General features: G+C 36.3%; 1 protein-coding gene across 1 annotated transcript in view; it reads right to left on the reverse strand.

Moving 5' to 3' along the window:
- Nucleotides 1–11,256, reverse strand: part of C7 (complement C7) — a 55,737-nt gene extending 44,481 nt beyond the window's left edge. Inside the window, exons 1-4 of the mRNA XM_079145069.1 lie at nt 11,032–11,256; nt 5,796–5,851; nt 4,047–4,122; nt 1,349–1,490 (exon numbers count right to left, since the gene is read on the reverse strand). Coding sequence (XP_079001195.1) covers nt 1,349–1,490; nt 4,047–4,122; nt 5,796–5,851; nt 11,032–11,037 — 280 coding nt within the window. The 5' untranslated portion in view covers nt 11,038–11,256. The remainder of the gene's footprint in view (nt 1–1,348; nt 1,491–4,046; nt 4,123–5,795; nt 5,852–11,031) is intronic.
- Between the last annotated feature and the right edge of the window lie 2,285 nt (nt 11,257–13,541).

Raw genomic sequence — 13,541 nt, forward strand, 5'->3', positions numbered from 1 at the left:
CAATAGGGAAGGCTATGAAGACATGAATTGCTGTAATTCAGTGGCATTAATTGTAATGATAGCCATAAGCCCCAGATACTAGGGAAGCGAAATAAGGTACCAGATGATGGAGTTCCTGTATCATTTCTACCTCTTCTCTTAATACTTTCCTGTATCCTAGTCATACTGGGCCATTTGCGTGAATAAAAAGCCAGGTTTCCTCTCATCTCCAATATTCCTACATTTACCTTTCTCTTTGCCTGGGAGGATTTTTTTTTTTTTTTTTTTTTTTTTTTTTTGTCCTTTAAGAATCAAGTAAAATGCGTTTTCCTTCTGAACACCATCCCTACCCCACAAATTATGATGGATGGTCTTTCTGTGTCCTCATAGGGTGCTTTGTGCACAAGTGTCCTCAGAGTGTAGCATGTATCCCACTTTCCTGCTACTCAATGCAATGCAGCAAACATTCATTGAGAGTCTGCTATGTGCCAGGCACTCCAGGTACCAAAATAAAAGAAATACCATCTGTGTCTTCAAGGAGTTCAGAGTCTACCAAGAGAAATACCCAGGTCAACAAATACCCAGATTACACATTGTATGAGATGCATAGAGAACACAGAAGTGATTTGCTTATTACTTCCATCAGTTGAGGGTTTAGGGAATACATCCCAAAGCAGCTATCATTGGTTTGAATTTTGAAACCAAAATAGGAGTTTGACAGGTATTACCAAAGAATACATTCTGACACAGAGATTCTTTATATACTATCCTTCCCATAAAACTTTAACACTTTTGAGAAGAGGTTATGTGTTTCATTTCTATATCCACACCCATCACCGTAGGAACATAAAAACAGTAATACATTTTTACTAAAAGTTATAGAATTAATCTAATTACATGAATGCAACAGAGACAATAAGTTAAATAATATTCAATGCCAAACTATGTTTCTAACAAACCATGCATGGTGTGAGCTATATCACTCCTTGATTAGCTCCTTGGAGTCATTTTTCTTGTAAACATAATAATTTTGGCAGGAACATTGCTTTTGCCCAATCTCATGTACATACCACACTCCCTCTGCCTCTTAACAAAAATGCAATGTCAAGAACTGTTTGGGTCTATTGATAGGCGTACTTCTCTTCAAATAATATTCCTACCTTTATAACCAAATGCCTCCCTTGTCTTTGGAGGAGTGACAGTTGACTATGTGATTAATATATCAATAATATCTTTCCAATATTTGGGGAAAATTAATTTGTCAACCAACATAAACACAGTAAAAAAACAACAAAAACATATTAAGCAAGGAAAACGAATAGCATTTCAACTTATGGTCTACATGATGAGCCTATGGAAAATGAATTACCTGAAAAACACCTGAAACGTTCTCCACAGCCCTCTTCTGTAGGACACCCCTGTGTAGGCTCACACGACTGTGTTTCAAAAGCACTTCCGACACAAGGTTGACCCCCATACTGCCCATAAACAGCGATTGAGCGCCTGCGAGTCTAAACACAAAACAGGGAGTGTCTTTTTTAGTTATCTCTAATTTCCTTTTTCTGAGTACTAAAATCTGAGAGGAGAGCTGAGTAAGTGGCTTAGTGGTATAGTGCTCGCCTAGCATTCATGAGACCTTGGGTTCAATGTCCAGCACTGCAAAAATATGCACATCTATTTTTATATATCTGGGAAGAATTAACACAATTTGAAAAACAATGTCCAGGAAATTGTCCTGGTGTTCTACAGAAGTAAAACCTACAAAAATTAATGAATGCATAGACCTTATTGTCCTTGAGCTGAGTGACACTTGGATTACTATTTATAGAGTGCTCCCAGTCTTATATTTTCAGGGTTGAGTAAAGAACAAAATTTTTAATGAATCTTTGAGAAAGTAAACCTGAAAGAGTGAAGCTTAACTGGGTAGACACATAGGTAAATAGACTGCAATGTAAAATAATGCTTTGATCAAGCTATCTAACAAGAGCTAATTAAATTAGAAATGGGGAAGTAAATTTTACTGGAGGGAGGTAAGGGTTCCCAGAAAGGGAAATTAAAGTGGAGTTAGGTTCGTCCCTCAGAAAAATGGTGGCAGGTGATTTAAGCTGAAACTTAGGCCTTCTTAATGAAGGCTAGGCAAGGAAAAAAACCCAGAAAGAAATATACTAACGTGGAGGCCAAGTTTACAAGACAGTTTAAGTGGTCCAAAGGATTACAATGGAATTTTACTAGACAATCAAAATCATTAACTATAAAATGGGAAATATGTGGAAAACACACCTCTAAAGGTAAATCGAGGGAATGATCAAGCTAAATGAAAAACTTACAACTAATTTGTCCTAAAATTCACTACTACTTATTCATATGAAGACATGTATCTAATGTTAAACAAAAACTAAGATCTACAAAATCATTTCCCTTCCACCAGCAGAGGTGCATCTTTTAGACTTCCTCTCTTCTTTACCCTTCCTCCGTTAATAAAAACAAACCAAACATCACTTCCAGAATACTTACACCTTGAGCAAAGACCAACAGGGAATAGTGGATCTACAAAGCAACTTTGAATTTATCCATCCTCCCAAATTAGGGTAGAAGTGGGGATTCCTTGGTACGAGCATCATAGAACTTTAATTTGAGTTCTGAAGAAGTTTTCATTAGTTGGAGCTGATTCTGGCTTCTTTCAGTGAACTAAGCAGAGGAACCATTAGAGAGGAATGTAACCTAGTAAAGCATCTGAATACATTTTTTAGGTCCCCTTTTTAATTGATGAAGAAACAACTCATATATGATTTTTCAAAGGGTCCTTTTCTGAGTTTCCAAAGCATGGATCACATTGTTTGTGAAAGGAATGTTGGCCCTCTCCACGTCATAAGGGTGACCCAAAGGGCCACCCACTCTGAACAGGCTCATTCTCACCTGCCAAGTTCTGATCTTAAGACCCCTTTTTCATTTTCACTTGTCTCTTTATGAATTAAAAAAACGTTGCTTTATGATCTAGGGATGTATTCATTGCATGATGACCTTCACTCAAAGAGAAAGTACTCTCTGTCTCCTTAGAGTTCTTTCTTGTTTTTAAATTATAAATACATTTTATGTTCTGGGTGTTTCCTTGACTTTTGCCCCATTATTCTTGTACTTTGTTGACAGTATGTTAGATTAAAATGGTATAATACAAAATTCCAATGAAATAATCCTATTTTTTTAAATTATAAACACATGGAAATTAAACCAAAGAATAAATACCCAAATGCTGATATATGTTTCTCCTAAATAGTACAATTATGAGTACTGTTTTCTTTCTTCTTACTTCTCTGTATTTTTTAAATATATTTTGTAGTTGTAGGCAGACACAATACCTTTATTTTATATTTATGTGGTGCTGAAGATCGAACCCAGGGCCTCATGCATTAAGCGAGCATTCCACCACTGAGTCACAACCCCAGCCCTGTATTTTCTTCAATGAATGTTTTATTAAAAAAAAAAAAAAGAAAGAAAGAAAGAAAGAAAGAAAGAAAGAAAGAAAGAAAGAAAAAGAAAAGCCATATCTTCAGAGTGATTATATAATTTCCAGGTCAATTCTAGTATTTTATTTGTATTCCTTAGGAATTAAACTTTAAAACATTGCAAAACATTTTGATTTGTTTATAGTTGGTCATTATTTGTGAAGTAAAACAAAGCAACCATTTTGCTATTTGCTAGTGTTTGTTTGAAAGGAGAAGAAAAGTTGAAATGAAGGAAATGAAACATTTTGAATTATCTGCCAATTTCATTTCATACTATTTTGATTTCCCTAATGGAGTTAGTGAGTTGCTTTTAACTTTTAGCCTATATACTTTCTAGTCAAAGACAAGATTTAGAAAATTTCTTCATGAAAAATGAATGTAGAAATCACTTTATTATAATGTTGTTAAACAAATCATACTTTTTTCCCTTCAAAATTACTAAAATAATTATCAAAAAAAAAATCAGTACTAATTTATGAAGATTTAAAAGTTCATGCCATTTTGGTCATACTTCAGCTGCTTCTGCATGTAAGTGACCAAATACAAAGTCTGGTGCTGTCCTACCTGAGTCTTGGTACAGCCACTGCATTCTGACCAAGGGCCATAGGAATCCCACTGGCAGTTGACTGGAGAAGAGGCACTGTGGTAATTTCAAAATGTCCATGACAAAACATAAGAAGATAAGCAGGGGACAAAAAGAAGAGGCAAGGACAGTCAAAAACAGGCAATAATGCTTCAAAAACTTTTTTCCTAAGGGAAATTAGAAGTATTCTAAAGCATATAAAAATAGGTAGAGAGGAATTTGTTTATTAGAGACTGACATTTATTGAACATCTACTATGTATGAGGCACTATTAAGACCCCAGAGTTGTAGAAATAATAAAAGGAGCTCATTATTGATAGAGGGATGGATAGAGACACAGATGTGCAAACAATCACAGGACAACATATCTAATCTAGTAGATATTATAGCAGAGATGTTATAATAACATGTTACAGATATATAGATAGAAGAGTGCTCAGAATTGAGAGGGTAGGTTAGAACACACAGGACGAAGTGATCATGCTTTTGAGAGGATTCTGCATAATGAGTTGAAAAGTTATCCAGAAACTTCACTGGGAGACAAGGTCTAATAAGACCCTTTGAGAAACAGTCCCATAAAAGCTAGCAGAGGTTAAAGTGACAATGATTTATATTTAAACATTACCCATACTCATTTAGGCTACTTCTCAAGCACACACCCAAGTGCAGCAATTTGAGCTTAAACAATTGCACTCAAATAAAATACATGTGGGAAATGGAGAATTGACTCTCAACTCTGTGGAGGAAGGATGCTGGATTAGTCCTAAAAAATTAAGACTTGCCAGAAGATAAAGGGACCCAGATTTTTGACTTCTGAATTCTTAGCACATTTCCAGACTGGGAAACATCTTGAGTCAAGGTGATGTTTACATATCTTAAGACTGTTAGATGACCCTGAAAATAATGAACCCCATTCTCTAGTGTGTGCTCTCAGGTTCTTTTATGGAACCAACCTTGATAAGTTTTCATATGGCACTAATACTTGAATGTTTTCTACCTTAAGCAATCTGAACTTACTTTTGTATACTTTATGTTCCAGTGAAAAGCAGAGACTTCCCCCAAATACAGAGACTTAGGACCGGAAGCTGCCTTGGACTTCCCTACATCACCCTGTGCAGGGCCCTTTGTACACTCACATTACAAAGAACTGTCACAGGATCTGAGTCATCCAGCAGACATTTGATGCCTTCTCACCTCTCTGTATCCCCAGGTCTTTGCACAACCCTGACATATATTCTAATAGTTCCATAAATGACCTGACCTGTTCCCATCACCCTGACAGTAAAAAAATAAATAAAAATAAGAAGTCAGAGGTGAATGATGTTTACTTTTTTCCAGGTCCTAAGAGCTGATAAAACTGTTTTCTTAGAAAACTCTCAACCTTTAAAACACATAGAATGTTTTGCAAGGATTGAACGTAAAGCTCAAGGAGTGTTCTAGGATGCATGAATCTTCTGTGATTCCCTGAATCACAGGTAAAATGGTACCAGGACAAAACTTTTGATGTGTTTTAGTCTTTCAGTTTCTTCCTTACAAGGAAAAAAATAAAGTAAAAGAAGAATAAAATGCACAGTTGTTATCATCAATTTTTCTAAAAATATAGAGAACAAGAAAAAAACATGTTGTAGGAATAGATACTCTCAAGCTGCAAGAAAAGAATTAGACCACACTAAAAAATTTTCCAAAATATTTTTTAATGATTTTTCACACATGGTCCAAAAAATTCTTACCTTGAAGAAATTTGGAGCTCTCCTATAAATCCCACAAAAATGAATAAGATTATTGCCTGGAGAAGAAAAAGAATAAAGCATTACTTTAACTTTCATTTTATTAATGACTTTAAAACCAAGATATTCATACAAGACCAGATCTCTGGGTTTAGAGTACAAAGAGTGAAAGAAACATGTAAAAAGCTTAATAACTACTTTTGCTTTTTTTTTTTCTTCTTATATTTTATTTTATTTTATTTTTATTTTTATTCATTGTACACAAATGGGGTACAACTTTTTGTTTCTCTGGTTGTACACGAAGTAGAGTCACACCATTTACGTAAGCATACATGTACATAAGGTAATGATGTTTGTCTCATTCTATTATCCTTCCTTCCCTTCACCCTCTCCCCACACCTCTGCTTTTCCTTTAAGGTTCCATTTTAAATAGAAATTTGTAATTTCTTCAAAAAAAATTAAAAACAGAACTACCATATGATCCAGTAATCTCATTGTTGGATATATATCGAAAGAAATGAAATCAGTATGTCCAAAGAGATACCTGTACTCCCATGTTCACTGCAGCATTATTCACAATAGACAAGAGATGAAAGCAACCTAAGGTCCATCACTGGATGAATGGATAAAGAAAATGTGATATGAGGGGGTAGGAGTATAGCTCAGTGGTAGAGCACTTATCTCATAGTGTGAGGCCCTGGGTTCCTTATCCAGCACTACAGAGAAAAAGAAAGAAAGAGAGAGAGAGGAGGAAGGAAAGAAGGAAGAAAGGAAGGGAGAGAAAGGAGAGGAAGCCTGGCTCGGTGGTGCACACCTGTAATTGCAGGGGCTCAGGAAGCTGAGGCAGGAGGTTCGAGAATTCAAAGCCAGTCTCAGCAAAAACAAGGCGCTAAGCACCTCAGTGAGACCCTGTCTCTAAATAAAATCCAAAATAGGGCTGGGGATGTGGCTCAATGGCTAAGTGCCCCTTGAGTTTAATCCCTGGCACCCAAAGAAAAAAGAGAGAGAGAGAAAAAAGAGAGAAAAGGGAAAAAATGTGGCATATATATATACATGATGCTCTCAAACAATGCTCAATGGAATACTATTAAGCCTTAAAAAAAAAAAAAGAAGGAAAACCTGCCATTTGCGATAACGGATGATCCTAAGGGCATTATGTTAAATGAAATAAGCCAACACAATAAGGCAAATGCCACACTTACAATTAGCACCTAAAATATTGAACTCATGGAAATAGAATCATCGGGGTTGAGAAGGTAGGAGTGGGAAGAGTTGTTGGGGAGACTGTGGTAAAAGGATATGAAATTTTGGTTAGATAGGAAAAGTTCAAGAGATCTAGTGAACAACACAGTGACTATAGTTAATAGCAATGTGTTGCATTCTTGATAATTGCTTAGACAGATTTCAAGTGTTCTCACCAAAATGTTAAGCATGTGAGATGATACTAAGATGTTCATTAACTCAACTGAGCCATTCCACAATGTGTACATATTTTAAAAGATGATGAGCACAGATAGATACAATTGTTAGTTAATTTTAAAAATACATACATCATTTTAGGGTAAAAATTGATGTCATTCTCAGGGCCACACCTCCCACTGTCAGGGCCTGGGCCATTACCACAGGAAAATAAACTGAAAAGAGTTACAGGGCCTCCAGCATTGCCGTAGGCCCATCCTTTTCTAATTCCTCTCTCCACTTCCACATGTCTAACTTCAGCACCCTGAGGACACCGAGGGGAGAAAATCTGGAAGAAGTATCAGTGATGATGGCTGTGGAGTTAAAAGGGAAATGAGCTCTGGGAATGAGTAATCAAAAGTTGAGGTGCAGCCTCAGGCAGGGGGCGGTGACTCTCATTTCACTCCTTAGTTCTGTGGGTGGCTCCCTCTGTGTTTAAAATACCCTTGAGGCCTGTTATCATCATCTTCATGTGATATTACAAACCTAAATATTGAGGCTCTGACAGTTACAAAAACATATGTAAAATGGGATTACATTTCATTTGAAAAATCAAGCACGTTAAAAAAAACTAATCTAGAAAGAAATAGAACAAATGACTAAAGTTTATTTCTGGTTGTAAATTACAGGTAATTTCCATTATCTTATTTTCACTTGTATGTGTTTTCCTCCGTTTACTGACAATTTAAAGGTGGGGGTGGTAAGTATAATTCAATTTTTTTTTTACTAATGATTCTCTAAGAATATCAAATACATTCACCTCATAACTCAGTGTAAAAGTTTGAAATTATCCCACATTTCAAGAGGTCAAGATCCTTTGTGTTCTTCCTGAGAACCTCTTTTTCATCACTGTATCTATAGAGTGTCTTCCCAAGATATTTTCCAGAACCTTCCATCAGTCTTCCTAGATCTTCCATCCTCTAATTAACTATCTTCGTTTCAGTTGTAAAAATCCTACTTGCCTATTTGTAGCTTTTATAGCTTTACAAATCTTTCAGCCTATTATCCCAGTGAGCACCTTCGGGAAGGTGGAAAGGTACCAAGGAGCTGTGCGTAATCTGGGAAAGAGTGATCAATGATGGGGGAGGTCATGAATACTTTTCTGATTTTTCAACAAATATGTGAGGCATATAATTGTTTACAAATTTTTGGAAATTTATGACCTACATGTGGTTTTGTTTTCTTTTTCAACAATGTGCCTTTTCTCTGTGCTGTCAACTTATACTTTCCTGTCCCCAAGAAAGCAGATCTGGTGTTTTACTCATCACTCTTACGCATTCACAAATAGTCATATTTTCAGAAATTAAAAATTCTAACTTCAATTTATCATTAGTTTAAAACTTATCACTCCTTCCCATGTCCTAGGTGCACATATGGGGAAACAGTGGGGTGCACTTCAAAATTCCTACCTCTTCCTCCCCGTCCCCACTTGCCAAGGTGCCCCTGTCTTCTACAAGCCCAGAGCAGCAGGAGGGAAAGAGACAAGAGTCAGAAAGGATCTTGTTCAACTGATCCAGTTAGAGTCCAGGATGGTAAATCATCGGGCGTCAGATGTTTAAATGTTGATTCTTCCTCTTCACTTTGGACTCCCTGCCAGGCATCTAATAACCACTTCCCTGACTGATACTCCCTTTGTTCCTGGTTTCTGACTCTCACCATAGCCTGCCTCCTAGAGTCCTTTCCACACTATGCCATTGTTGGGGTTGCTTCACCCTGCAGGTGGTCAAACTCTCAAGCTGAGTCCCTAACAATCCACACTTGACTCCCTTCCCAAGATCACCTCTGATCCAGGGGATACCTGCTCATATCCTTGTCTGGCCAAACTCTGAATACCCAACCCAGGCTGCAGCCTCTAGGAATGCAGTGATAGACTCTGCTAAACACAGACCTTAGTCCTTAAATTTCCCAAATGTGTATAGAATACCATTCCTATATCTGCCACACTTCAAGGAACACAATGCTGCATGCTATTGCAGATGGAGATGGCCTGAGGGTCGCCAGACAGATTTGGGGTTACTCCTTTCACAATACTGCATAGAATGTTCAACATCTCATTTTAAAATGTGGGAGCCCTGAATACTTATTGTTCTTGGCTTTTGACTCTCAGCCACAACAGGCTTAATTAAAAAAAAAAAAATTAATACCCCGTTAGATGGGTTTTAAAAGAATTTCTACCAAGTTTCAGGGAATATCCTTTCATCATGGGTGCCAGCTTAGAGAGATGCCCTTTTGGCTCTAAAGACCTCAAACATCTCAGATAGACCCAGTTGTCTCCATCCAAGAGACACCAAGAGAACAAAAGGGGATTCTGGGACCATCTCTCTGAATTTAGTTCACATAAATGGGGAAGGAGATAAAAGATTACTCTTTATTAAAAGGTCAGACATGGAAACCATTTCTAATGTCTTAATAGTTTAGACTCTCCCAAGTTTCCCTTCAGGTTTACTATAAAAATAGGAATATTTGCTTTCAAATACAGATAGAAACTTTGCATGCAACTTGGAGTAAAACCATTGCATTAATTATTGACATTCTATCAACCAATTAAAAAATAGAATGTTTATTATCACAACATTAAAATGCTGGAATAATCAATGACTGTGAAATGCATTTTTAGCATAAAACAATCATTAAGATGTCTCATCATAGGAAAAATAAGGGAATTGATTGATAATTAATACAAATAGGAAAAAACTTTAGCAAAAGATGACTTTAGCAAAAGCATGATATTTTTTCGAGCTAACAGATGCTCTAATTTTAAGTAAAAATACAAGGCAGTAATAGAGATTAAATTATATCACAATTCGAAGTTTGTTAGATTACTTGGTGTTGTAGCATCAAAACATTAAACAAATTCACTTTGTGATTTGTGTTTAATTTTTAATTATTTAATTGTACATGAGGCAAAGGTTGTAAAAGACCTGTATGTTTTAGTGAGCATGGATTCAGTACAGAGGACAGCATAGTTATCACAGAAGCAATCCAGGAATGCAAAAGTACTTCTCCAGTGTGATAAGGCAACAACTTATCACAAGTTTAAATGCCAAATTTGCACTAATCAAATTGAACTAGCTGGGCTGGTGTTGTAGCTCAGTGGTAGAGTGCTTGCCTTACATGTGTAAGGAACTGGGTTCAATTCTCATATAAATAAATAAATATTCATTGACAACTAAAAAATATTTTTTAAAAAAATGAACTAACAATTTCAACTTATTTTGCATCCCAGAAATTCAGTCTATAATAGACATTTCTATCTTTGGTCTATTCCTCATTGGTCCAACATGTGTATTTGACAAACCTTAAGTTTCATTCCATCTTCCATTCATGTCTTCTACTCTCACAATCCTGACCCTTTCATCCAGGATTCCAAATTCTAATGTTCCAAATATGCAAATTCACTTTTCTATAAACCTCTTAGATAAGTCAAATCAGGTCCCCATTACATGACTCCAAATTAAAACAGGCAGATAAACTGCAGAAAAATTTTCCCTATACAATAGTACTATTGTATTACATGTTGACTTTTGCAGGTCTTTCATAAACAGTGTCTCCAATTCCCTCTTATCAGCCCTCTGAACCCATAATTAACTGCAAAAGAAGGAAATTAATTCATTTTAGCCAAACTATTAAAAACATATTTAAATGAGGATTTTAAGTCACTCTCAGATCTTTTTCTTCTGTATTTTTCCATGTCTTTCTCTAACTTTGGTTTCTTTAAGTTAAGGATTACCTTTCTTTTGAGATAGCTTCATTTGTAAAAGTAATAAAGTTATTATCTTACCTTCATGTTTGGGAAAACATTCAAAGCAGAAGAGAGGAGGAAGTTTTCCTCTCTAAGGGTCGAATGAGTTTTCAACAGCAGGAAGAGCCCAGCAGACAGTCCTCCCTCTGTTTCTCCCTGTTCTGGATCATCTTGGCACTTATTTATAAACCAAGTGCTTCTTAGACATAGTTCCTACTCCAGCTGGATTCTCCAGGGACATGAAGAGCCTGCTTCTGTACTTAATCTGTGACTTGAAGCCAGATGCATCAGTTTCATGACCTTAGCTACAGCCAGCTGGGACTATTTGGAAGTTAGAGATAAGTTTCTGAGAAACATATCTGTAAATCAGGAAAGATAGTAAATGTTCTCAGTTAAATATTTAAATGAATTTCAACCAAAGGAGATTCTAAATAAGGCAAGGGATAAGCCTCCTTTCTGTTTCAATCTACTGAACTGAGCAGATGTTTTCATGATTCTCTCAAAGGGTGTTATAAATCAGACTTTGAGATTAAACACGTTGTAAGAGAAAATATCAGGTCTTAGTTCATTTTCTGTTACTATAACACAATACCTGAGATTGGGTCATTTGTGAAAAATAGAAGTTTATTTGGCCTACAGTTCTGGAGGCTGAGAAGACCAAGAGCATGGCACCAGTATGATAACTTGACAGAGGGCATCATACAGTAAAACAAAACAATCATGCTAGCTAGTCTTTCTTCCTCATCTCATAAAACCGTGAATGCTATCATGAGGGCCTCACCCTCAAGACCTCATCTAATCCTAATTACCTCCCCAAGGCCTCACCTCCAAATATCATTGACATATACTTTTGGGAATTGAGTATCCAACATATGAACTTCTGGGAACACATGCAAACTACAGTAAATTTAGATGTATTCCTGTCACTCAAAATGTAAGTGAAGGCTGGGGAGATAGCTCAGTTGGTAGAGTGCTCACCTTGCAAGCACAAGGCCCTGGGTTCAATCCCCAGCACTGCAATAAAAAAAAAAAAAAAAAAAAAAAAAAAAAGTAAATGAAATGCTCTGGAATAATATTTTTCCCAAAATACAATGTAGCTTAACATTGCACAATATCCATCCTTTCATCCTTTCATGTTTAACGTTCATGGAATAATCACAAAGAGGATAAGTTTTTGTAAACATATTTGAAGTTGTCACTTCTCAAGAACTACTCTCAATTTTTTGGCATTCAGATTCCCTCGATGTGAAGGTTCTTATCAAGGTTGTCATCCTTGGCCATTTTCTCCTCTTTGGTTGGTGCCCGGTCTTCTTGCAAGATCTTCATTTCTTCATGAAGATCTTCTTCATCTTGTTGTTGCATTGATTCTAGCTTTCTCCAAGTTTCCTTTCGTAAATTTTATGAAAGACTTTTTGCAAGATTTCAGATTTCTTATTTCAGATTTTTATTAAACTGTAGCTTTGTATTGCTTAGCCAAATATATGTGGCCAAATATGCAAACCACGTGAGCATTATAGGTAAGATAGACTTAAGTAGAAAAGAAAATTTGAGTTGAGCAATATCATAAGTATTAAAATATTCACTAAAATGTTATATCATAATAACATTCCATTAATGAATATTTTCCAGTTTTAATGACTTTTTCATCTTGTATGGAATAATCTCAAGTTAATGATTAGTGTGGAGGAAATTTTGCCACAGAGAAGATAGTCCCTGACTTCTGAAAGAAATATCTTTTATTCAACTGCAATTTTTATTCCACTATGTCAAAAGCTATGGACTCCTCAGTGTCCAATTCCACATTCAGTGACTGTTTTAGTTTAGGTTTCACCAAAAGTAAATTCAGAGACAAGAAGTCAATAGCCAGTGGGTTTTTTTGTTTTCGTTTTGAAAGGTGATCCTAGAAAGCACTGCTGGGGCTGGGGAAGTGAGACTGGAAAAGAAAGGAAGTCAATAAAGTGTACTTCCTCAAGCAAGAGACCAGTGAGGTCAACTGGAGCTCAGTCCCAATGAGGAGTTCTGGGAGAAGTTGCAGAGTATGTCACAGAGTTAGCCTAATTAAAGGATAAGGAACCTGGGACATTTGTCCACCAATATTTTGTCTATTATTGGTGAAGGTGGCTTCTCTACTTCTCAACTCATAGGCTCTCTGGCACTTCCAGCTTGACCCAGGGCCGAGTCTAGCACGCAACTCAAAACAAACCAAAAAAAGACCCTGAAGTAGAGAGCTGCAAGGATTTGCATTTTGCCTTTGTCATGTAGAAGTGAGTCTGAGGGATAGGCAGGACACTACCAGCATCTGCTACAGTTGCTTTTCATTCATCCATGCACTTATACATTAATTTGTTCATTCTCAGTTCAACAAGTGTTTACTGAAGTTGTGTGATAGGCTATGAGCTTTGAACAATCGAAGCCTTGGGCTATATCCTTCTTTACTTTCATTCTTTATTTGCTATAAAGGATCATATCCTCCCATGTATAGATTATGCTTAATCTAGAGAATGATTCAGATATATCTGTGATAATTTAGGACTTCAATTATTCACCTC

This window comes from Sciurus vulgaris (assembly GCF_902686455.1).
Source record: "Sciurus vulgaris genome assembly, chromosome: 6".
NCBI classification, from domain to species: Eukaryota; Metazoa; Chordata; class Mammalia; order Rodentia; family Sciuridae; genus Sciurus; species Sciurus vulgaris.